The 25,995-nt window shown below is 41.6% G+C and overlaps 1 protein-coding gene across 1 annotated transcript in view; it reads right to left on the bottom strand.

Annotated features, from left to right (window-relative positions):
* Window positions 1-25,995, bottom strand: part of LOC125240118 (unextended protein-like) — a 63,809-nt gene that overhangs the window by 20,185 nt on the left and 17,629 nt on the right. Inside the window, exons 2-7 of the mRNA XM_048147963.1 lie at window positions 11,874-12,221; window positions 9,397-9,502; window positions 8,620-8,952; window positions 7,662-7,907; window positions 5,430-5,546; window positions 2,915-3,086 (exon numbers count right to left, since the gene is read on the bottom strand). Of these exons, the coding sequence (XP_048003920.1) occupies window positions 2,915-3,086; window positions 5,430-5,546; window positions 7,662-7,907; window positions 8,620-8,952; window positions 9,397-9,502; window positions 11,874-12,221 (1,322 nt within the window). The remainder of the gene's footprint in view (window positions 1-2,914; window positions 3,087-5,429; window positions 5,547-7,661; window positions 7,908-8,619; window positions 8,953-9,396; window positions 9,503-11,873; window positions 12,222-25,995) is intronic.

Genomic DNA, 25,995 nt, shown 5'->3' on the forward strand with positions numbered 1-25,995 from the left:
TAATAAACTTTTTACATAAAGTCTATTGTCAAAGAAGCTGAATGACGGTTACTGTGTTCTGTTAACTATGCTGTTAACAATATGTTTATAAGAAAAAACTTCTACATGAAGTAGAAAACTCGCCGAGATGTTAATCTTTCCCCTCCTCCCTTCAGTTTTTCATATATTAATTTTCAGTTTTTTTTATATATTCAGGAAAACCGTAAAAGCTACAGTTATGATGTTTAGGAGATCTTTGCAGGTAAATAGTTGTAACTCGTAATTTTCAAATTGTGCTCCTATTTATTACGGGACTAATGCTGAAAACGCAAAAAAATATCTTTTTTATACATTTCGACTGTCATTATATTTATATATATTTTTTAAAGCCTGCACCCACTACTCTTTCTGTTTAGCCTGTTGGTTGACTGGTAGAGAATGTCATTAGGCATTAAGTCCGCCATTTGTACTTTATTTGTTATATATTGTGCAATAAAGTTTAAATAAATAAATAAATAAAATTATACAGCTCATTTCTATGGAACATCCAATTTTTTTTTCGTGGTTTCAGCATTGCACCCTTAATAAAAGTTGTTCATAATGACCTCAAAAGTCACTATGAAAAGTTTGAATGGTCCTTTTTATTTCACCCTGTCGATCTGTAGCTAAGTGCGATTACTAAGAAGTTTCGACGATGGCAGTTGGAGAACCCGAAAAAATCGATAAAATTAATTGTAGTTTAGGAACGTCCTTAAAAGCTACGACAACGCTGACCAAACACACTGTAACTATAAATCATTAGTATTACTTACACAAATGATGAAACCTAATAAAGAAAATAAAGGCGGTGATCGTTTACCATCAGGCGATACAGCTGCTCATTTGCCTCCTATTTCATGAAAAAACTAAGAAAGCCCAGTTAAAATACGGCGATCATTGTACTGCGATCCGTCTGTGTCATGCTGCCGCGCGAATTTGAGTTCCCGTGTGCGACAAGCGAACAGAGCCGCGCGGGCGGGGCTGCCCGGACGCCGCGTACCTCACCCCCTTGGATTGGTTAGTTTGACAGATCATCTCGCCTTAAGTAATTGTACCTTAAAATTATTTGCGACAATAAATGACTTTTTATTTTTTATTTTATTTTTTAATATTATGCACTAACCTAAACGCTTCGGGTTTATGACTAAATGCGGAGCTCGGCCTTCGCGCTTAGTACTAATCTTCTGGCCTTCGTTCATACGCAAAATTTGACCTTGAAGCTTGTATATTGATGCTACAGATATAGTGCAAAAAGATTTGCCTTCGTATTGTTAAGGAAACGTACGAACGTGTCATGCTATTTCAGTCAGTCTCAGTACAAGATGTACTGACATTGACTGAACTCATGCTAGTACAAATGACCGGTCTGGCCCCGGATCCGAATCCTGGTTAAGGGCATTTATTTTTATACTACGTCGGTGGCAAACAAGCGTACGGCCCGCCTGATGGAAAGCGGTTTCACCGTAACCTATGGACGCCTGCAACTCAAAGAGTGTCACATGCGCGTTGCCACCCCATTAGAAACTTGTACATTCCCTTTTGCTGTGTTAAATGGGTGAATCAACTTTTTCTTGTCTGTTATTGCCATGGTTACGGTCCCCTGAGTCACGCTGGTTTTATGCAAAATTATGCTACTTAAACTATGCAAACATGCATTTTTCTGGTGTTAACAAGCCCTTTCCTTAATTTGCCACCTACAAACATGGACTACATGCATGCTGGCATAATTTCAGTAGCATAATTTTGCAGAAAACCAGCGTGACTCAGGGGACCGTAACCATAGCAATAACAGGCAAGAGAAAGTTGATTCACCCAAATACACAGCAAAAAGGAGTGCACAAGGAGGGTTCGGGTTGCCGACGACTCAAAGGACAATAGACGGAATAAGTCAGTTCCGTAAGTCCTCCCGTCATCAGCACACCGCACGCTTGTTGAGCTCTGGCAGCCTTACTCACCGGCAGGAACACAACACTATAAGTAGGGTCTAGTGCTATTTGGCTGCGGTCTTCTGTAAGGCGGAGGTACTACCCCAGTTGGGCTCTGCTCTAGATTCTAGCGAGATGATATGCGCTGCCCTACCACACAAAGCAGAATATCATTCGCTATGCCCTACCCCCTACAAAATTTGTGTGATGAGCACAGATATTTGTTCTTGAGTCGTGGATGTTTTCTATGTATTTATTTATCGTATGGCAATTAAGACTACAATACACTGTATATACACTATAGCTAGTTCATAATCTAAATTTACATTCCTCCAAGTAGGTAATGGCTGCGCTCGCTGCGTTTTTAAAATCTTCCAATCTTCTATGTATAATAAGTATTTGTATATTTTATATATATATCGTTGTCTGAGTACCCACATTACAAGCCTTCTTGAGCATACCGTGGGACTCAATCAATCTGTTAAAAAAAATACGTTTCCGGAGAAATACGAAGGCAATCCTTTTCTCACTGTAAACATTGTGGCCTCGCTTTACATTTTCTATCGCATGTATAACGGGGAGTGCTCCGCGGAATTTTTCGGATTAATCTCTACCGCTTCTTTCCGCCATCGCCCTACGCGACAACATTTCCATCGTCATCATTTAGATGGCTGGCAGTCCTCAACTGTGCGTTTCTCCAGAAACTTCCTGCCCCGCACAGCTAAACTGTGGAATGAATTGTCGCCTGCGGTATTTCCGGACCGATACGACCTTCAAATCTTCAAGAAAAGAGCGTACACCCATCTTAAAGGCCGGCAACGCACCTCCAACACCTTTGGTGTTTCTGGTGTCCATGGGCAGCGGTGATCGCTTACCATCAGGCGACCTGTCTGCTCGTTTGCCTCCTATCCCATTAAAAAAAAAAAAAAACTGCCGTTGACTCCTAGCCTCGCTAGAAATAAAGCACTTACCAGATTTGACAATCTCGCTCATAGTCTCAAAGTCCAACACTGAAGTTATAGGCAACATGAAGACATCTTCGAGTTTCGTCATCACATCTGACACGGTCTTCTTACGGAGCTCCAGGGCTCCGGAAATGATGTTGACCTCGTCCTTGTCAAGGTCATTCATTTCTGTCGTCACCTGTGGAAGGGGCGGTGTGAGAAAAGTAATAGTAGGTGCATGCATGCGTAATATAGCAGCAATCACTACAGCCAAAGAGGATCGAGTATTATAGAGAATTACTGTCAAAGTAAAACATGTAATCACAGTGCATAAACTGCCATCTCTCGACACAGGCTTAAAACTTTTGAACCTCCGTTTTGACAATTTGGCCCATATTCTTAGCTTGATATGTGTTAAAATGTCAAATATTAAGCCGAGCGTTCCCCAAAGGTGTATCGCCATCTAGCTCACCGTACCTTTTTCTGTATGGTTTTGAGGTACGTTTTTTTCTTAGACTTTATCGGTCTATACGGAGTTATATAAGTCTTTGCTACAGCTTATAAAAATTAAAATTTTGAAAAAACCCCCGACCGCGACATATTGGTCCGATTTTCATGAAACGTGGCTAAGAACACTCCCGACTAACTCAGCTTTCAAACAAAAATAAATAAATCTAAACCGGTTCATCCGTTCGGGAGCTACGATGCCACAGACAGACACACACACAGACAGACAGACAGACAGACACTTCAAACTTATAACACCCCTTCGTTTTTGCGTCGGGGGTTAAAAACAACGTTTGCTTGTGCATATGTTCATGATCAATTCAAAACTAATGAACGGATTTTCCTACAATTTTCACATTTGAGTGTTTTTTGAGGAAGTTTTAAGAATACAAAGTGTAACACCAGCCACTGAAAACATCAAGCCATTAGGTTTACGAGGTCTTACTAAGCCACTTTTACTATAAGACCACCCCCGAAATCGCAAAAAAAACTCTCCCATAAAACAATGTCCCATTACTAAACAGTAAACCCATTACTAAAAATATGAAGAAGCCAAATTTTTGTCAAGATATAGGAGATGTGGGTCTAACCACATTAAATCTTGCTCAGTATTACCAAAGAGGATCGAGTGTTATAGAGAGTTACTGCCAAAGTAAAATGTGTAATCACAGTCCATAGACTGCCATCTCTCGACACAAGCTTAAAACTTTTGAACCTCAGTTTTGACAATTTGGCCCATATTCTTAGCCTGATATGTGTTAAAATGTCAAATATTAATATAAGCGCCATCTAGCCGAGCGTTCCCCAAAGGTGTAACGCCATCTAGGCCACCGTACCTTTTTCTCTATGGCTTTGAGGTACGTTCTTTTTCTTAGACTTTATCCGTTTATACGGAGTTACATATGTCTTTGGTATTTAATTGAAATACGGTTGTACTCACGTTATTATATCGCTATTGCTGCGACATGTTTGCGGCGTCTAGCCGTCGCGTGAACTCCTATACGCCTGAAGAGGGGCCTCCGAATTGGCCCGAAACATGTCGCAGCAATAGCGATATAATAACGTGAGTACAACCGTATTTCAATTAATTATTTGAATATGTCTCACGGAAGTTTAACGTGTCTTTGGTATTACCTATACCTCTAGGGTGTCAGAAGGTTTTTCGTAGTTATTGTATGAAATATGGTGAAATTATTTCTTTCATATGTATGCAAAAGTCCGCGATGGCATATCTATTTAAGTGACCGGCCACACCAGATCGTCGCGTGTCTCGGGGCGCGCAACGGGCGTCCGCGCCACGCCGCTTCAGTGTAATTCAAAAAACGCCTCCTCAGTACATTTTGTATAGGAAAGACGTAAGACGCGCCCCAGGTGGCGTGGCGGCGGCGGGGCGCGCGTCGCGCCGCTTGGCGGCGCGCCTTACGTCCTTCCTATACAAAATGTACTGAGGAGACGCTTTTTGAATTACACTCAGGTGGCGTGGCGCGGACGCCCTTTGCGCGCCCCGAGACACGCGACGCATAAGTGGGAACGCTGCCTAAGGCATAGTTATTTATTATACAAGGTTGCAAAGTTGTATTTTAACATCGAGTGTGGCATTGAAAAATGAGCAAGCGAAAGGATTCTATAGTTAAACCACGAACGAAGCGAGTGGTTCGAGAATAGAATCCTGAACTTTCGAGTTTTTTAACTCACGAGAAGTAAAATACATTTGCACCCGCATGTAATACAAAACTTTTCCCCTCACTATAGCGAGGAAACTACAACGCAAAAAATCACTGCTTCCAGTAGTTCCACAGGTGGTAAAACATCTTTATCACTAGATTAATCCACTTTTATCAATTTTAAAGCAGAACATTTGGCTATATTCAAGGTCAAATTAATTTATCCACTAGTGGATAAAATGCGTTTTTACCCGCTGGTATTAAAGGCGTGTTTCCGAGCTAGTGAGGGGAAAAAACTATATCCATCATACTTTTCCCCGCGCAAAACTATAAGCTTATTAAGGTTGACAACGATTCCATACTTTCCATACCTTGACGAGTTCCTTCAACCGCTCCCGGTTGTACACGTTCCCGATTTCCTCGCCCAAGAGGTAGTCCAGGATCTTGCTCACGGGAAACGCCAGCGGCGCCGTTAGTGCCATCACACCCTGTGTTCAAATGTCATGTAATTATTGTAAGTTTTTGTGAAAACATTTATTTTTCATACAAGATATATATATATACACCGTGTTTTTTTGTTTTGCGTTAAATTAGACACGTAGCTAGGTTCATTATCAGGAACCACCCTGTATATCCCTTTTAGTTAGATTCGCAAAAAAAAATTTTTCATCATTTTCGTACATAATAAATGAATTTATTAGTGTGAGAGACCCTTAAAAATAACATTCAAGTTAGTGTCAAGTGATTGACGGCACATGTCAAAACAAATAACATTAGGAATTGGTAAAGGCTGTCACACAGATGTTCAGTAATTATCTTTATTTTTTTCATAACTCGATAACCGTAAGAGTTAAGACGCTAGTTTTTTAGAAATTAATTGTATTTGATCTAAAGAACCTTCCCTTAAAGTTAACGGAATTCAATAAAAACAGGGTGTATATATATATATCTCTCTTAAATGGGTTTACTCTTGGCCACAGACTAGCCAAAGGCCTACGTGGCCTAATACGATAGAGTGAGCTCGCCCAGAAAATGCCTGTGTGCGTAGCTGAATGTCCAAACGCTTACGAAACGCTCAAGATAATATATTTTTCGTAGTAGCTATCTATCTCTATCGCTCTTGCGTATTGGCGCGACAGAGCCAGACTACCTTTTCGTTTCGCGTCGGAGAAATGCCATTCGGCTACGGCACCAGTTCACTCTTGATTTGAAGGTTGCCGGGGTATGCGCTCGAAAATATAGCCGCCGGCAAGGAGTTCCACTTGGCAGTCTTCTTCTTCTTCAACCTAGCGTTTTCCCAGCCTAGCGCCAGGGTCCGCTTTCCTGCTCAGCCTTCTCCACTTTGCCCGGTCTTCGGCATCCTGAGGTGAGAGATTGTTCTCTTCCATGTCCGCTGTCACGACGTCCAGCCAGCGCTTCTTAGGCCTACCGCGGCCGCGTGACCTAGGGCCTTGGACGGTGAGGTTGAGGCATCTGTTTCCGACGTAGTCTACCGGTCTGCGGCGTATGTGGCCATACCATCGGAGGCGACTTTCCTGCAGCTTATCCGCCACGTCACGGATTCCGAGGCTGCCACGGATGTGTTCGTTACGTGCACTTGGCAGTGCGCATAAGAAAAAGAAGATACAAAACGCTTCGCGGAATATCTACCAAATAAGGATGGAAACCGGCCGTGCGTCTAAGAGTCCGATGGTAGAATGGGGACGGTGGAATAAGCTCGTGTAGCTCTTGAGCACACTCCCCGAAGTGCAACCTGTAAAACACCGACAGACTGGCGACTTTCCGCCGATGGGCCAAATACTGTAGCTAAGCCGTTAGCTTCTTGTCAAAACATTTATTTTTCATACAATTATGGATGACGGTGTTTATCTTTCAACAGGCAAGCGATGCCCATTGAGACAATTCTAATAAGCCTCCTATATTATTTTATCACAAAATCTCTACCACGACCTCCCACATACCTTATTAGTATTCGGCAAAATGGTGAAAGAATTAAGACATGTTTTTAAAGATGGAGGAATTGTTCTTATCATAGTAATGATGATGCTCTTGGCTCCAGATCTCGAACTATGCCTTGATCCGATGTTCTGAGCTCCAGAAAGTAGAGAAAATGGTCCGGAAGCTACCTCATCCAGCAGGATGGTAAAGGAACTGATACACTTTTCTAAGAAATGAAAGTAGAGGGAGGTGAGTTGAATTCTTACCTTAGTTCTGAAGTAATGATAATGCTCTTGGCCCAACCATCAGTCCGTATCTTGAACTGATGGCTTGAGGAGTTATCTCTCCAAGAAGCACTATAGCTAGCGTAGAGAAGATCACAGCTAAGAGTCCAGAAGCCAACTCATCCAGAAGATCAGTGAAGGAATTAAGAGACTTTCCTAAAGAACTTGGGGAGCTGTGTTCTTACCTTAGTAATAACGATGCTCTTCGCCCCAACCATTAGTCCATGTCTTGAGCAGATAGCTTGAGGAGTTATTTATCCAAGCAGTACAATAGCTAGCGTAGATATTATAACAGCGAATAGTCCAGAAGTCAACTCATCCAGAAGACCGGTGAAGGAATTAAGAGACTTTCCTAAAGAACTTGAGGAGTTGTATTCTTACCTTAGTAATGACGATGCTTTTGGCCCCAACCATTAGTCCATGTCTTGAGCAGATTGCCTGAGGAGTTATCTCTCCAAGAAGCACAATAGCCAGGGTTGAGAAGATAACAGCGAAGAGTCCAGAAGTCAGCTCATCCAGGAGTATGGTGAAGGTGGAATTGACAGCCACGTTTCCGAGTAGAATGGAGCAGAGGAGATAGTTTCCATGGTCCCGGACTGGCATTATGGCTCTGGCGTACTTTCTTTCCTGTCAAAAAAAGTATTTATGAGTTAAAACGTCCAAACGGTTGAAAATTCTAAATGAAAAGTGTACGAAATTTTTCAACTAAAAAATCTATGGATTTTTCGCATCTGAAGACATATACCTTCCTAGTTGACTGACTTGTTCAGTCATAGTGTTAGATAAGATCTTCAATTCTGTCTGGTGAATTGACATCAGCCCAAAGTTCTCAAAACGGTAATAGATGCTGGTGCTAGCCACAGATCGCTTCTATATGATTCCAAGCATTAGTGGTAGAGTGTGATCGAGCACTATTGCTCACATCAGTCACTCACCTGGTCCATCCCAGTATTAAATATGATCATATCAGAATCAGTATCAAAGACAAAGCGCTAATAACTTCTGATGAATCGCCACTTTTCTCCATGGCTCTTTTTAAGTATTGCTGGTAAAATGGGGCAGAGCACTACAGCACACCTTATCAGTCACTCACCTGTTCTGTCCCAGTGTTAGATATGATCTTCAACTCAGTCCGATCAAGCGACATCAAACCAAGATTCAACCCAGAAAACAGCGCCGAAAACGTCAAACATATTTCACATATTAAAATCAGTGTCAAAAATACCCATAGCGGTAATAACTTCCGATGAATCGCCACTCTTTTCCAAGGCTCTTTTTGAGTATTGCTAGTAAAGAGGGCCAGAGACAGCGCTATTACACAGTAGACACTATAACTCACCTGTTCCGTCCCAGTATTAGATATGATCTTCAACTCAGTCCGGTCAAGCGACATCAAACCAAGATTCAAGCCAGAAAATAGCGCCGAAAACGTCAGACATATCAGAATCAGTGTCAAAGACACCCAAAGCGGTAGCAGCTTCTGATGAATAGCAACTCGTTTCCACAGCTCCGTGCCTTGGTGGTAATGGTTTTCTTTGTCTTTGGCAGGGCTGGAGATGCCTGGACGGAGGTTTTTGGCACAGATGTAAAGGTGACCGTCCGTTATGTGAGCTGGTGCGATTACTTCGAAGAGGGCTGAGGCGTGGTCTTTCTCAATGGATTCTGGGATTACCTGGAATAAAAGTGATATATTATTATAAATGGGCTTTAAATGGGGTCCAGAAAGACCTGTGAGACCCTCAAGTGACCCAGTGGCATCAGATCGCACAGGATAGGAGGGAATGGCGGAGTCTAGTGTCGGAGGCCAAGATCCACTTCGGGTCGCTGAGCCAGCGCAGTAAGTAAGAAGTATAAATAGGTTTAGTCTTAGCCATAGACTAGCCAAAGGCAAGGACGTGGTCACGTGGCCTACGGTGGAGTGAGCTCGCCCAGAAGATGCCTGTTCAACCTAGATTCGAAGGTTGCCGGGGTTATGAGCTCGGAAATATAGCCTGCAAGGAATTCCACTCCTTGGCAATGCGCATAAGAACAAAATTTAAAAAAAATATATTTTCTGCTGCCAGCCTGCCATGTTTCTGTGAATTGCCCCTAAAACATGAATTCATAAATTGCTTACCATATACTCTCCATTTTTGACGAGGAACTTGCAAGGTTGATCATATTCAAGAGGTTCTTCTGTGAACGCGATCACTGTGCGAGGTGTAAATCCTTGTCCGAATAGTCTGCGAACAAATTTCAATAAAATAGTCAAACAATTAAAAAATTCGCAGAACTAAGTTTACGAGTATCTGACTATGACGTTTCTTGGCCGGGGCAAAAATCCCATTTTGTAACCAGTTACAATACGGGATATTTTTTCCCGTTTGGAAGCTGGTTACCAAACATGGCTACGAATCGGTAATGATGTAGGGAACAAATCAAATTATTTTATTAAATATTTTTTGATTTGTTTTTTTAAGTAGTAACAGTACTATATATAAATTATAAACTGAAATAGATACCATACACTAAAGAAAAAGCGATCAAGCCCACTGGTGGCGAAGCAGGGAATCGAACCCGGGTCTCCAGCTATCGCGGCGCTTTTTCTTTAGTGTATGGTATCTATCTCAGTTTATGAATCGGTAATGATTTAGTCTCATTTTGTAACCAGTTACAACACGGGATTCTTTACCGTTTCGAAGCAGGTTACCAAACGTGATAACGAATCGGTAATAGGAAAGTCCCAATTTGAAGCCTGGGATTTTTTCCCGTTTCGAAGCTGGTTACCAATTTTTAGTTACGAAACGGTACTAAACCCCCTACCAGATCACCGAATGGTAACATAATTTTAAGTGTATCATCTTGGGGCGAATTAATGGTAAACGCGCTTGGGGTGGGGCTCGTAAGAGATGGTCTGACTGTGTGAAGAAGTCGACTGGCGGCAGCCTATATCGTGCAATCCACATGGCTTATGAATTTAAGTATAAGTATTAAGTAGACTACGACCTAGCCTAGACCCGGCTAATGTCAGAAAAGCCTATTTTGGCTACGCCCATTCCCTGCTTTCATATGGAGTTGACCTGTGGGGGGATGCGACCGACCGCATGAAACCATTCCTTATACAAAAACGCGCGATCCGTTGCATGGCAGGAGTCTCTCGGGACCACCCTGCTCAAGAACTATTTAAAAAAATAAAGGTACTTACCTTACCATGTGTATACATCCTCGAAATCGCAAAGTATGTGAGACGTAATCTCTCGCACTTTCCTACACGGGGCGACACACGGGGGGCGAACAGCAGGAGGTGTGATGAACTGCGACCTCCCCGAACAAGGCTTGTGGCGTCGAGGAAGTGTATGCACACGGTAGGACCCAAGATATATAACGCATTACCGCATGATATCAAAAATGCTACATCTTATTACTTGTTTAAAAATAAACTTAAAAATAAACTAGTATCTGAAGCTTACTACTCCTTAGACGACTATTTTCAAGTGCCAGACTGATCTATATAATTAAGCCACAATACGTCCATTAATAAAACGTTATCTATTTAAAAAAAAAAAAACAACTGGTTGGTTAACCAAACGACTGATACTATGTAACAGATTTGTTAGCATAAGTACTTAGAATTAAGAGAATGACATGTAAAATATATTTTATCAATAAATGATCGTATCGTATCGTATCGTATCGTATGACCGCGTTCAATGGAGACACGCTACTTGTGGTCGCGATCCTCAGCATTGAGGGAACGAGGAAGAAGAAGAACATACTTAATTTTATAAGCGAAAGTGACAGCGCCTAAATCCATTGCCGTCTCGTAACTCACGTAGTCACGGTCGATCCTGGCGGAACTTAAAATTCACTGCCGCTTGTTTGTAATTTGCTTCCAGCGAATCCTGACAATCTTGAGAAACGAACAAGGGAGGAGGACAAGCGCGGATCCAGCTTCGTGCCCAGGGGGGGTCACGTGGTAAAGGCCCGGGGTCCGGGGGGGGGGGGGGGGGGGGTCACGTGGTCTATTTGTATGGCCAACCTAGGCTCCAGGGGGGGTCATGACCCCCCCCTGGATCCGCGCATGATGAAGGACAGGGGAGCAGGAGAGTGGCCACCCACCAACCCGCTGGATAGACAGCATTACGGCCCAGCCACGACATTGGTCTAAGCGCGACAGCGGTGAGCGGCAGCCATACGTGCAAATGAAAAGTCCCATCGCTGTGTCTCGCTCCAATGTATGGCTGCTCACCGCTGTCGCGCTTAGACTAATGTCGTGGCTGAGCCGTTAATAAGGCCACCCAGACGCAAGACCGTGCTCTTCGTGGAGGGCTTTGGTGCGGAAAATAACCACCTCATGTGGTGGCGACTCTCAAGTCTCAGCCATTACGAACCGAGGAAGAAGTTACTATGGGTCCATTAGATTAATTTAGTCCAGATCGCATTAGACACCGAACAAAATCAGAATTCCCTTAACTCAATCTTTTATAAGGCAGAAACGTCTGCGAGCTATATATTTTTAAATTAAAAATGAACACTTCCGGCAGGACTCAAACCTGCGACTTTGTGGATTGCCGGCCCAGGAGGCCTTCGTGTAAAATGTATAGTATCCCTTACCTCAACTTAAACTTCGAATCAGCCAGCACACTTGGGACTCCATTCGCTATCTTCGGATCCTTATCTCCTTCCTCCACCCTCAGCCCATCAATCTTTATTTTACCCCAATCCGTTTTGACATTGTAAAACTCCATATCTGCCTTAGTCGTAGTATCTGTCACGGTGACATTTCTCTTACTTCTTTGGTTTGCATCTATTATATTTCGCTTTCTTCTAATCAGGTTTGATTCAATTTCTTTGGTCTTGAGAATTTCGATGTCCTTTTTATGGGTTGGGGTGTTGGGAAGATAGTTGATGTCTGTGTCGTGGGATAGGTCCCACTGTTGGGCTTGTTGGAGGTCTGTTGAGCTGTGGACAAATAATAGGGTTTAAGGGTTAAAGTCTGCCAAGTCTGGTAAAGTAAACGATTGAGATGTCTGAAATCTTCAAGAAAAAGAACGTTGAAGAGATAAAAATATCTTTGAACAGACAACACGCGCACAGCAATTTTCTAGGGCGGCAAGTGGCTCACAGTAGAGCTCCGTCGATTTTTATGCCTATCAGGGTATTATTTATTTATTGCTTTTTCCATCAGGGGCACCAGGCCAAGCCAAACAGCTAGTTCACCGATATTAAGTCTACTATAAATAAACACAACGCCTATATCTCATTGAATCGCTCAATAGTTATTTGTTATACAGGGGGCCAAGTTGTATTATAACGCCGAGTGTGGAATTGAAAAACGAGCAAGTTGTTCGAGAATAGAATCCTGAACTTAGCGCGTTTTTCAATACACGAGAAGTAAAATACGATTGCACCCGTGTGTAACACAAAACTTTTCCCCTCACTATAGCGAGGAAACTACAACGCAAAAAATGCGTTTATCACTGCTTCCAGTAGTTCCACAGGTGGTAAATCATCTTCGTTACTAGATTCACCTACTTTTATAAATTAAAGCAGTTAATTTGACTATATTCAAGGTCAAATTAATTACCCACTAGTGGATAAAATGCGTTTTTACCCGCTGGCATTAAAGGATAAAACACGTGTTTCCGAGGTAGTGAGGGGTGAAAACCTTTTAACTCAACGTAAACACATTCATTGTTAAGGCTAAAGCCATTGTTTATAATATTCATGAATTAAAAATTCGTCTATTCGATAATCACACCCCTTTCAAGGTAGAATAACCCTGTCATTCAGAAAACCCTATAACACTTTACTATGCAAGGTTAATTGTCATTTACATTTTGTTACCAAATTGTAGGTGAGCACGCAACGCGAAAAAGTATACGGGGTGATTCTTAAGACGCTAAAGGAGCGAAAATGTTAAAATCGAAAGGAGCTCCCTTTTCAATTTGGGAATTTTACTTAAATAACTAGATTTATCGAAAAAAAATTATCCATTCTGCCGGCGTATTATGCTTCCAATTTTATCACTTATCCACGTGGATAAACCATCCGTTACGCTTTGGCAGGTATGTCAGTGTGAGAGTGACAGATGTCTTATCCACGTGGATAAGTGATAAAATTGGAAGCATGATACGCCGGCAGAACAACTCAGTCAAAAGATATTGCGAAAAATCTTTAAAATCGAGGTTCCGCTCTTGACTATCGAAATTACAACAATGAAATTATCTGTGTCGGACCGTTTAGTTTTTTTGACTAATTGTTACCAATTTTGAATAACACACCTTTTTTTGCGCCATAAGCAATAAGGCCGTTTTTGGAAATATTTGATGGGCTCTATCTTCAAAAACCAGGGAGGAAGGAGTCGAGAGCGTTTGTATGGAGAATTGACCCCTCCTGTATCGTGTCTTAAATTATATTTTCGATGTTCACATATTGTTCACGATTCACGGTAACCGCCTAACCTGCTGAATCATCCCTAATTTGATTAAAAACTTCGTGGAAAACCCACCCTGTATCCTTTCTCGAATCTCGATAAACAACGAGTAAACACGCAGCAGAATGACGTATATTTACGTCTATAAATACGTTTTACAAGATTGATTAGATTATAATGTAAACAAGTTTTTGACGGAGTGACCGATATAGCGGGAAAACAGGGTCAATTTCAGATAAACAACGAGTAAACACGCAACGTACAGAATGACGTATATTTACGTCTATAAATACGTTTTACAAGATTGATTAGATTATAATGTAAACAAGTTTTTGACGGAGTGACCGATGTAGCGGGAAAACAGGGTCAATTTCAGTGGCACAAGGTTGTATATTTCGGTATTTTGTAAACATATCGTGTATATGATACTAGTAGGAGTTTTTGAAGTTTAATCAATACTAATATTATAAATCAGCAATTCCCGTCAACTTTGTACAATGCCACGTCAGCAAATTTTAATTGATCCTATTTTGTTACCAACATTTAGTAATATAATTCGACTTTCGTAAGATATATACAAGATAATTGTTATAATTAAGAAAATATAGATACTAGAGAACCTTAATGACGAAATAAAACTTAATAAAATCTCAATTCATCAACAAAATCTTGGTAACAAAATAGGAATTAATAAAAACAAATTTAACTTTTCCCTTAATTTTTGTACAAAGTTGACGGGAATTGCTGAAATGGGAAAGTGTGTGTGTCTGTTTGTCCCTCTTTCACGGCAAAACGGAGCGACGTATTGACGTGATTTTTTAAGGGGAGTAAGTTGAAGGGATGGAGAGTGACATAGGCTACTTTTTGTCTCTTTCTAACCCCCCCCACTTCCCTAAAATGGGGGGTGGAAGTTTGTATGGAGCGTTCAGCAATTTCCTAATTTAACGCGAGCGAAGCCGCGGGAAAGAGCTAGTTGACTATACTTTCTGTTTACAAATTATTAAAGTATTAAAAATTTCCATACCCCACCAGGGTGCCATGTGATCCTATGTACCTATATGCAAACAACTTTGTAACCATGGTTCGCAATAAATGATTATCTTATCTTATCTTACATGTGTTCATTCCCGTGAAGCAAAACATTGGACAATTAGTTGGTGACCTAAAAACGGGGAGGGGAATAGGGCAACCACCTGCGCCCGGTGGGAGGGGGCCTTACTCGTTATTCATAAATCACATAATTCGCTACGCGCACGACTGGAGCTGTCGTAATTTTGTGGGATTTTCTATGTTAAATCTTATGGAGTCAAATTAGGTTCAAAGGCCACCGCTAGGTTTAATCAAGTTTAAAGCCTCCGCCACACATAAAGCGTTTTGATAGCGTATAGCGTTGGCGGAGCGCAATGATAGCGGTGCGCCGGCGGGCGTTCCGCTCTCAATCCGCGCGCATTCCGCTCGCAATCCGCGCTCGTTAGTTCCCGCCGGCGTCCGCTGGGCGCAACGCCAGCGTTCGTCCAGCGCACCGCCATCGTTGCGCTCCGCTACCGCTCCGCCTACGCTATCAAAACGCGCATGTGTGGCCGAGCTTTAAGTGTATTTGTGACAATCAGCGCCACTCCTTCATGCACGTTTCCAAGAGTAGAGCTCAACTTTTTTTATTGTGGCGACGGCGTGCACAGGGGGCCGATTTTTGAATCTCACGGCGTTCGAATTCAGAAAATTGTCACTGAAAATAGTAGGCAATTCACCGTTTTCAACCGGTATTTTAGTGACAGTGAGACTCAAAAATCGGCCCCCTGGTCTCGTGAGCAAGGACTCCGCGATACGCGCGAGTCTTGCTGCCGCCATCAGTGTCCCCTTAGGCAGCGTCCCCACTCAGGCGACGCATGTCTCGCGGCGCGGAACGGACGTCTCCGCCACGCCGCCTGAATGCAATTCAAAAAACGTCTCCTCAGTACATTTTGTATAGGAACACAGTATAATAAAGAGTACTAACGTACTGTATGGCCACTCCCGCTCCCCGCTGAAAGTGCCGCCCACCCCCTCTCGGTTACCTCACAGTTACCGCCTGTCAAAAACGCGACCAGTCGACCTGTCATATTTCACTCATACAAGCATAGTACGCGTTCACCTACACAAGCTTAGACTGTGTGCTAGGAACGCGCCTCTTTCATATATTTGATCACCAGTGCCCGAGGTGTGATAGGAAGGACGTAAGACGCGCCCCAGGCGGCGCGGCGCGCAGGCGGCGCGGCGGAGACTTCCGTTCCGCGCCGCGAGACATGCGTCGCCTGAGTGGGGACGCTGCCTTACCTCAGTCGCTTTATAAGACACCCACGGTATAAAATGAGATTGTGCTATGTGCTATTCTTTTCTGATGCACCACTCGGCACAGCAGAGCTCAACTGGTAAACCTCCATGTCACTGAAGGATTAAATTAAGCATTAGGCAGCGTCCCCACTTAGGCGTCGCGTGTCTCGGGCGCGCCTGGGGCGCGTCTTACGTCCTTCCTATACAAAATGTACTGAGGAGACGTTTTTTGAATTACATTCAGGCGGCGTGGCGGAGACGTCCGTTGCGCGCCGCAAGACATGCGTCTTATGAGTGTGGATGGTCCCTTAGACAAGTAACAAAGTGTGCATCAGAATGACTGACCAAAGTGGCAGATCGATGTTGGAGTACCATCAGCATTTACTACCTATTTGCTACTATTTACTACCTATATTGACATATTTGCTACCTAAGTGAGAAAAAAGATTTTCGAAAAATAATGTGGGCAGTCATTCTGACGTCAGGATGACTGCCCAAACTGAGTATGTCGGGGTTGGACCCCCTAATTTGCAACAATGTATATACTATGATTTACTACCTATTTGCTACCTACACATATTTTTTTCAGATTTTTTAGGTAAAAAATAACGATTTTATGATCAAAGTATTATTTTTAGAGATTTCTTCCATAAAGTGGGCAGACATTCTGACGTCAGGATGACTGCCCAAACTGAGTATGTCGAGGTTGGACCCCCTAATTTGCAACAATGTATGTACTATGATTTACTACCTATTTGCTACCTGCACATATATTTTTTCGGATTTTTTTAGGCAAAGAATAACCATTTTATAAGCAAAATAGTTTTTTGTAGAAATATGTTTCGTTATGAAAGTGTGTGAAGCGAAAGTGGTTTGTCAGGATCGTAGTAAATGGAAATCCGTGATCTCTGCCTACCCCTCTGGGAAACAGGCGTGATTGTATGTATGTATTGTATGTATGTATATGTTTCATAAAGTGGGCAGTCGTTCATACTTCAAGTTGGACCCCCTAATTTGCAACATTCTATGTCCTATGATTTACTACCTTTGCTACCTACATTATAATAAGACCGCCTGTTGTCTGCCTCTATTTATAATCATTTGTTTTGTCTCCGCTGTATCTTTTTTCTGTATCTCTTGCTGAGGTGTGCCAATAAAGAGTATTCTATCTATCTATCTATCTATAATATCTATATATTTTCATTTAATTTTTTTATAAATAAAATCTAAAAACATACATAATATTATGTAGGTAGGCAAATGGGGCCTATATTTATATCATTTTATTCAATTTTTAAAAAAAAAATCTGAAAATGTACATATATTATGTAAGTGGGCAAATGGGTAGTAAATCATAGGATATAGAATGTTGCAAATTAGGGGGTCCAACTTGAAGTGTGAATGACTGCCCACTTTATGAAACACATTTCTATAAAAAAAACTATTTTTCTTATAAAATTGTTAATCTTGGCCTAAAAAATCCGAAAAAAATATATGTGCAGGTAGCAAATAGGTAGTAAATCGTAGTACATACCTACATTGTTGCAAAATAGGGGGTCCAACCTCGACATACTCAGTTTGGGCAGTCATCCTGACGTCAGAATGACTGCCCACTTTTATGGAAGAAATCTCTAAAAATAATACTTTGCTCATAAAATCGTTATTTTTTACCTAAAAAATCTGAAAAAAATATATGTATAGGTAGCAAATAGGTAGTAAATCATAGTATATACATTGTTGCAAATTAGGGGGTCCAACCCCGACATACTCAGTTAGGGCAGTCATCCTGACGTCAGAATGACTGCCCACATTATTTTTGGAAAATCTTTCTTCTAACTTAGGTAGCAAATATGTCAATATAGGTAGTAAATAGTAGCAAATAGGTAGTAAATGCTGATGGTACTCCAACATCGATCTGCCACTTTGGTCAGTCATTCTGATGCACACGTAACACGTAACAAAGGCTATTACTGCTATGAACTCGCACATTTGGAGTTCCCGTGGACCAACGCATTCTTTGCCTCGCCTCCTCTATTAATTCATTTTGACTTTTCTAGCACTTTTTCGTATTTTCGTTTACATTTTTACACTTCCATTCATACCGTTGTGTTCCAGAGTGGTGTATTAGGCAGCGTTCCCACTTATGAGACGCGTGTCTCGGGGCGCGCAAAGGGCGTCGGCGCCACGCCACCTGAGTGTAATTCAAAAAGCGTCTCCTCAGTACATTTTGTATAGGAAGGACGTAAGGCGCGCCCCAGGTGGCGTGGCGGCGGCGTGGCGCGCGCCGCGCCGCCTGGGGGCGCGTCTTACGTCTAAAATAAACACAACGGACGTGGCGGGGCGCGGGCGTGGCGAGGACGAGGCGCGGACGGGGCGCGGGCGCAATCTAAATTACACATAAGAGGCGAAAACACGGCGCGATGCGTCATTATACAGGCTGATTTTGTTGCGGAAACATATTAATATTATCAAAAAAACAATCTTAGTAAACCCTTACTCATTTTTTAATACCTATCCAACAATGTATCACACGTTGGGGTTGGAATGAAAAAAAAAAAATCAGCCCCCACTTTACATGTAGGGGGGGTACCCTAATAAAACATTTTTTTCCATTTTTTATTTTTGCACATTGTTGGCGTGATTGATATACATATTGTTACCAAATTTCAGCTTTCTAGTGCTTACGGTTACTGAGATTATCCGCGGACGGACGGACGGACGGACGGACGGACAGACAGACATGGCGAAACTATAAGGGTTCCTAGTTGACTGCGGAACCCTAAAAAACATTCAGTCGAATTGAGAACCTCCTCCTTTTTTTAACTCGGTTATAAAAAACAACCTTCATTGCCGGCTGGCAAACGGCTAACCGTTGAAACAGAAATATAAATGAAAGAGATAGAAGGCTGCACCTGCGTTCACAGCTGCGTCGTCGGCGAATTCAAAGAAAAAGCACACGTGTGCAGCCTCTTGGCTACCTACACGGCCAGGTGCGGGCGCGGCTTTCGACCTTCGCGCCGCGCAATAGAATTCAATGTCGTCTGCTCGTGTGCGGTTCATTTGCTTTGAAGTGGCGGCTTTTTAACATCAAAGGGGTGAGCCTATTTTGTGCAAAATTCTGTTATATATCGTCATTGAATGTCGAGTATATATAGTATCAAATTATTATTTAATGTTTTAAAAATAAATTCTTATCAAATTATATATGTAGTATCATCACTTTATTTCAGTGTACGAATTTAGACACTAAAACCCCGCCCCTAAATTTGATGCGATAAGGACAATTGCTGCTCAGGCGAGAAATCCTGCGTACTTAATGAAAAATACAAAAATCGAGATTTCTTAAAAACTTCCTCTCAATCAGGATAATGATGAAATAATCTGTGTCGGACCGTTTCGATATTTTGGCTAATAATTGATCTCAGTTTTGAATACCACGTCTTTCTTTGTGGCAAATTAAATTAAGCCGTTTTGATCAACTGAAAGGCTCAACTTGTTTCTTTAATAACCTAACCACAACATAAAAAAATAGAAAAAAAACCCCGACACAGTGGACCGATTATCACGAAACATGGCTAAGCACACTCCCGACTAATTCAGCTATCAAACAAAAAAAAACTAAATCTAAATCGGTTCATCCGTTTGGTAGCTACGATGCCACAGACATACACACACACACACACAGACATACAGACAGACAGACAGACACGTCAAACTTATACCACTCCGTCGTCTTTGCGTTAGTAAAAACAAACATGCCAAAAAAGCAAAACGGTGTGACGTGCGACACAGATATTGATAATAATAATAAGTACATAGGTATAAACCAGGGAGGAAATAATGGAGAGCGTTTATATGTCCTGTTTTGCCTTAATTCAATATCATCACATATTTTTGTTGCTGATAAAATAATACATCCTGTATATCAAGCGGCGCGCCCCCTGGGCGACGCTCGAGTTGTGTCTGCTAGCGGCGCGTCGCTTGAGTTGCCTGCGCCGCCTGCGCCGCGCCGCTTCAGTGTAATTTAAAAAACGTCTCCTCAGTACATTTTGTATAGGAAAGACGTAAGACGCGCCTCAAGCGACGCCGCGCCCCGTCGCCGCCACCGCGCCGCCGCCACCTCGTTAAATTACACTGAGGCGGCGTGGCGGAGACGTCTCTTGCGCGCCCCGAGACACGCGTCTCATAAGTGGGAACGCTGCCTTAGGGTCGGGAACACGTAATATGTACCTAACACCAACACCCCTGCAGTTTCAGTAGGTACTATTGCACGAATTTATTCAGGGGGCCGATTTTTGAATCTCAGCCATTCGATTTCGTGAAATTCGTTCAATAATATCTCCACTACTAGCGATTTAAATTCTACTAACAGAATCGAAAACGAGTGGTCATTACTACTAGTTTTAAAATTACTAGCAGTCATTTTTCAAAAATAGCATTACGTCGTTTTTCCACAGACTTTCGAACGGCGAATTCGTGCGTTCAAAATTCAAAAATCGATCCCCTGAAGTCACAATGATACTGGTGAGACTGAAAGTGAAATGTATCTTTGTGAATAGCACCCCTGTAACCTTCGGCCCATTCGGGCTTTGAGCGAAGGTGAAGTATTTTGCACAAAGACGAAACAGCGGTGTGGGCCGTGTGAGTAGCAAAGGTAGCAATTATTTTCGTACTATGTTACTTTTTAAGATTCTGGCGACCCCTAAAGAAATAAGTAGATTACATTCCCGGCTCCATCGAACAGAAAAATAGACGTACACAACTTGGCCAGTAAAGTAAGAAATGTCTCAGAACTCTCAGATCACATGTAAAGCCTCCGCCACATAAATAAATAAATATTATAGGACATTCTTACACAGATTGACTGAGGCCCACGGTAAGCTCAAGAAGGCTTGTGTTGTGGGTACTCAGACAACGATATATGTATATAATATATAAATACAATACATAGAAAACATCCATGACTCAAGAACAAATATCTGTGCTCATCACACAAATAAATGCCCTTACCGGGATTCGAACCCAGGACCGCGGCTCAGCAGGCAGGGTCACTACCGACTGAGCCAGACCGGTCGACAAACACACACATAAAGTGTTTTGATAGCGTAGCGTTAGCGGAGCAATCCGCGCTCGTTGGTTCCCGTCGGCGTCCCCTGGGCGCAACGCCAGCGTTCGTCCGGCGGACCGCTATCATTCCGCTCCGCTAACGCTCCGCCTACGCTCTCAAAACGCATGTGTGGACGAGCTTTAAGGGGCTGACAACACCCAACTGCGCAAAATTGATGTTACTTGCGCAGTTTTTTAAGGCAAACTATTAGTTGTAGTAAGGCAAGTAAATTATATATTATTATTCAATATATATTTCAACGAACATAGCCGTACTCGATACACGGTTTAAAGAAATCGGCTCGATAAAAAAAATTGCAAAGATTGGTCTCGAGTTCGTCATTTAACGGTTCTATGTCGTTCAATTATTCACTTAGTTGTCTTTAATTAAAATTACAAAAACAAAAATAAGTATACATATCTAAGACACTGACGAAACAGATTGCACAAATAATGCATCTTTCTATTTTATTTTAATATTTTTCCGTACTTTTCGTACCTAGCCTGTTTTAGTGACATCGCGCTCTCACTTACTCCTATGCGAATAGACAGTGTACGCTAGCGTCAAGGTCATTGGGTGTTGTCAGCGTCTTAATTGTCAACCGAGGCGGAGATGAACACACTCGTTGTAAGAGAAGCTAGTTCGTATCAAATCCTGTGAAAACGTAACAACTGAAACGTGCTGCTGTTTTGCGTCAGTTTGGTCTTTGCCCTGTTTATTGCCTTAAGTCTGACGCAACTGAACTCAAACAGTCGTAGTAGACATAATATATGTACTAAAGCAGTAGTTCAACTGCTTTAAATGACGTTCTGTACAGAACCATGTGAACTACCTGGGTAGGGTACCGTATCGTAACTTCGAAATGTTGATATCTTATACTTTTAAACGAGCAATTCTTGTATATTTATTTATTTACATACATACATACATACAATCACGCCTGTATCCCATGAAGCGGTAGGCAGAGCACATGAAATATTTATTTATTTATTTATTTATATATACCGACGATATCGGAAACCGCTCTAACGATTTCGCTGAAATTTGTTATGTGGGGGTTTTCGGGGGTAAAAAATCGATCTAGCGTAGCCTTAGATCCCGGAAAACGCGAATTTTCGAGTTTTCATGAGTTTTTCTTTCGCGTTAGTAAACGTAAAATATGTTCGTTAATTTCGCCGCGCGCGCATCGATTCCGCTTAGCTCAGTCGTACGAGGTCGGTCTAATGTACGCAGATAGATCGTAGGTGTCAGGGTTTCGAATCCCGGCCAGAAATTAAGTTTTTGTCTTTTGTCTTTTTTTTGTTTTTGTATTTATAAGAGTAAGAGTTTTTTTTAATCTAAAGACGTGATATATTAAAATAGAACCGAGCGAAGCTCGGTCGCCCAGATTTTTGTTTAAATGCCGAATTACTATGACTTCTTTTACATTTAGTTATTAGAAAGAAGGATCTTTCTAATAACCACCTAGTACCTTTTTCAAAGTTTATAAAACTAAAAATCTTTCGTTCAGATCAGCCATATCAACGTATTTCGGAGAAAGTTACCGAACTTCCAGTTGAATCCATACTACTTAATCCGTACTAATATTATAAATGGGAAGGTGTGTGTGTCTGTTTGTTTGTCCGTCTCTCATGGCAAAACGGAGCGACGAATTGACGTGTTTTTTTAAGTGGAGATAGTTGAAGGGATGGAGAGTGACTTAAGCTACTTTTCGTCTCTTTCAAACGCGAGGGAAGCCGCGGGCAAAAGCTAGTATTATAAATGGGAATGTGTGTGTTTGTTTGTTTGTTTGTCCGTCTTTCACGGCAAAACGGAGCGACGAATTGACGTGATTTTTTAAGTGGAGATAGTTGAAGGGATGGAGAGTGACATAAGCTATATAGCTTTTTAACCCCCAACGCAAAAACGACGGGGTGTTATAAGTTTGACATGTCTGTCTGTCTGTGTCTGTCTGTGGCATCGTAGCTTCCAAACGGATGAACCGATTTCGATTTAGTTTTTTTTGTTTGAAAACAGAGTTAGTCGGGAGTGTTCATGAAAATCGGTCCACAATATCGCGGTCGGGGGTTTTTTCAAAATTTTAATTTTGTGGTTAGGTTATTGTCTCTTTCTAACGCGTAAGTAAATAATAATTAAAACTTAAGATGTCCCTATTATTTTGACTTGAACTCGAGGTCCAGCAGGCAGGGCCGGATTAAGGGTAGAGCGAGTGGAGCGGCCGCTCTAGGCGCCAGATGGCGAGGGGGCGCCAAAATCGTAAATGTGGAAAAGTCCAAATCAAAAAGTTTTAGTGCGTGGGCGCACACAGAGCCCCAAATGGCGAGAGACGCCAGGAGTGAATTCAGCCATTAAAAATTTGCATTTGGGTGTATAAAATCTCTCTCAATAATAGGAAAAAAATTCGCGCTCGCTTCGCTTGCGTTTACTATTTCTGTCTAGTATATGACCCCATACTTCTTATTCTTCTAACTTAAGAGCTGTGCTCTTGTCGGTGGAGCAATCTCCAACTCGTCCGGTCCTCTGCCAACTCCTTCACCATCTGTTCTGGTACGACACGACCTGAACCTTTTCTTTAATTTGGGTGAAATACTTTGTCCTAGGTCTTCCTCTTCCCTTCTACGATGTTATTGAGAAACAAGTCGTGTCGTAGCAGATGTCCAATTAGTACGCCTCTTCTGTTTTCTATTGTCTCTAAAATATTTCTTTTTTCTTTAATCTACCTAGAACTCTAACATTTGATATTTTGATATTTCTAGAACTCTAACATTACCCCATACTATATTTAATTATTAGTCTAATGGTTGCAACGTGGCAGACTGACATAGCGAAACTATTAGGACTCCGTTATTGGTATTTTTAGCTTCGAACCCCAAAAAAAAAATTAACAATGGCGCCAAAACTATTTATTTTATTTATTTATTTTATTTATTATTCAAATAAGTTACACAGCATAACAGTAAAACCAAAGAACTGTGAAACTAAAAAATAAAAACAATAGGTATAGCACATAAAACAGTAAAAATCAGACAAAAAAAAAAACAATATTCTATTTAGGCGACGACGTAACAGCGTGGCTCCGTTGCGTCGTCTGACACGGCGTAGGGACTATGTCTCGCTCTACCCTGATCAAAAGCGCGGGCCGGCGCTGCCAGCAGGTATATCTGTCTAGTCAGTTAGACTACTGCTTTAGCTCTCATTTTTCTCTGTAGCCCAAACAGCACTTGGCAGCTTTGTGCTATTATATTATACCACCCCAAGTCTGTTTGCTATTCGTTGTTTTTTAACCCCCGACGCAAAAACGGAGGGGTGTTATAAGTTTGACGTGTCTGTCTGTCTGTTTGTCTGTGTGTGTGTCTGTCTGTGGCACCGTAGCTCCCGAACGCATGAACCGATTTAGATTTAGTTTTTTTTGTCTGAAAGCTGAGTTAGTCGGGAGTGTTCTTAGCCATGTTTCATGAAAATCGGTCTACTATGTCGCAGTCGGGGGTTTTTTCAAAATTTTAATTTTGTGGTTAGGTTATCTAGTAGGTCGTTCGCATAGGGTCAAGATAAGGTTGCGTAGTGAAATGAACCATCCGTATATTTGTACTGAAGACATTTTCTCGGCAATTTTACTGATTATAAATGAAATATAAGAATCGCCATAGACCTAGCGGAAAGAGCGTACGACTTTTAATCCGAAGGTTGCGGTTTCAAACCCCAGACCGTACCCATACCCATACTAATGAATTTTTCAGAATATCCAGAAGTTTTGGAACTTATATTTGCAAGTCGCTTTTCGGCGAAGGAAAACATCGAAAGGAAACTAGTCTAAACCCTTAAGAGGATACGGTAGCGAAAATGCTAAATAAAATGAAAAGGAGCCCCCCCTTTCAACTTGGGAATTTTAGTTAAATATACAAGTGTTATTAACTAGATTTATCGAAAAAAAAAATTGTCCATTAAGAACATGTATGTATATTATGTGTATATATATATATATATATATATATATATATATATATATATATATATATATATATATATATATCGATGCACTTTAGTTGTTTGTCTACCATCTATTTTCCTCTCTCAGTTATTCTAAGGTTAGCTGGAAGAGATCTCTTAAAGGGATAAGCTCGCCTTTGTACATAACCGTTATAATTATTCTCTGTACATGTAATTTGTTCTGTACAATAAAGTGTTTACTACTACTAGAACAACTCAGTCAAAAGATATTTCAAAAAAATCTTTAAAATCGAGGTTCCGCTCTCGACTCTTTCCTCCTTCAAAACTTAATCAATCGGAACAAAATTTGAGAATCTGAATAACAATGAAATAATCTATGTCGGACCGTTTAGCTTTTTTGGTTAATTGTTACCAATCTTGAGTATCACACCTTTTTTTGCGCCACAATGAAAAAGGCCGTTTTTGGAAAATTTTGATTGGCTCTAGTCTTTAAAAAGCAGAATATCAAAAAAATCAAAACGGTCCGACACAGATAAAAATATGTAATAACAATCTGTGTTGAAAAAATCATTGCTCTTTCTTCAAAAACCAGGGAGGAAATAGTCGAGAGCGTTTGTATGGAGAATTGACCCCTACCGTATCGTCATAGCGCCTGATTTACCCTCCGGGTTGACAGGTGAGATGGCAGTAGCTTTGGTACAAATTTACGAATTAAATTCCTGCGATTCGTTGCCAGGTGGACCTGAGTTGACTACCAATGCTACCATTCACATGATGAAGTTGATGAAATGAAAATTAGAAATGTTCTACTTTAGCGGCACGCCACACTCAGGCGACGCACGTCGTAAGACGCGGAACGGACGTCAGCGCGGTGCCGCCCGAGTGTAATTTAAAAACCGGCCAAGAGCGTGTCGGGCCACGCTCAGTGTAGGCAC

This window comes from Leguminivora glycinivorella, chromosome 26 (genome assembly GCF_023078275.1).
Source record: "Leguminivora glycinivorella isolate SPB_JAAS2020 chromosome 26, LegGlyc_1.1, whole genome shotgun sequence".
In the NCBI taxonomy this organism is placed as follows: domain Eukaryota; kingdom Metazoa; phylum Arthropoda; class Insecta; order Lepidoptera; family Tortricidae; genus Leguminivora; species Leguminivora glycinivorella.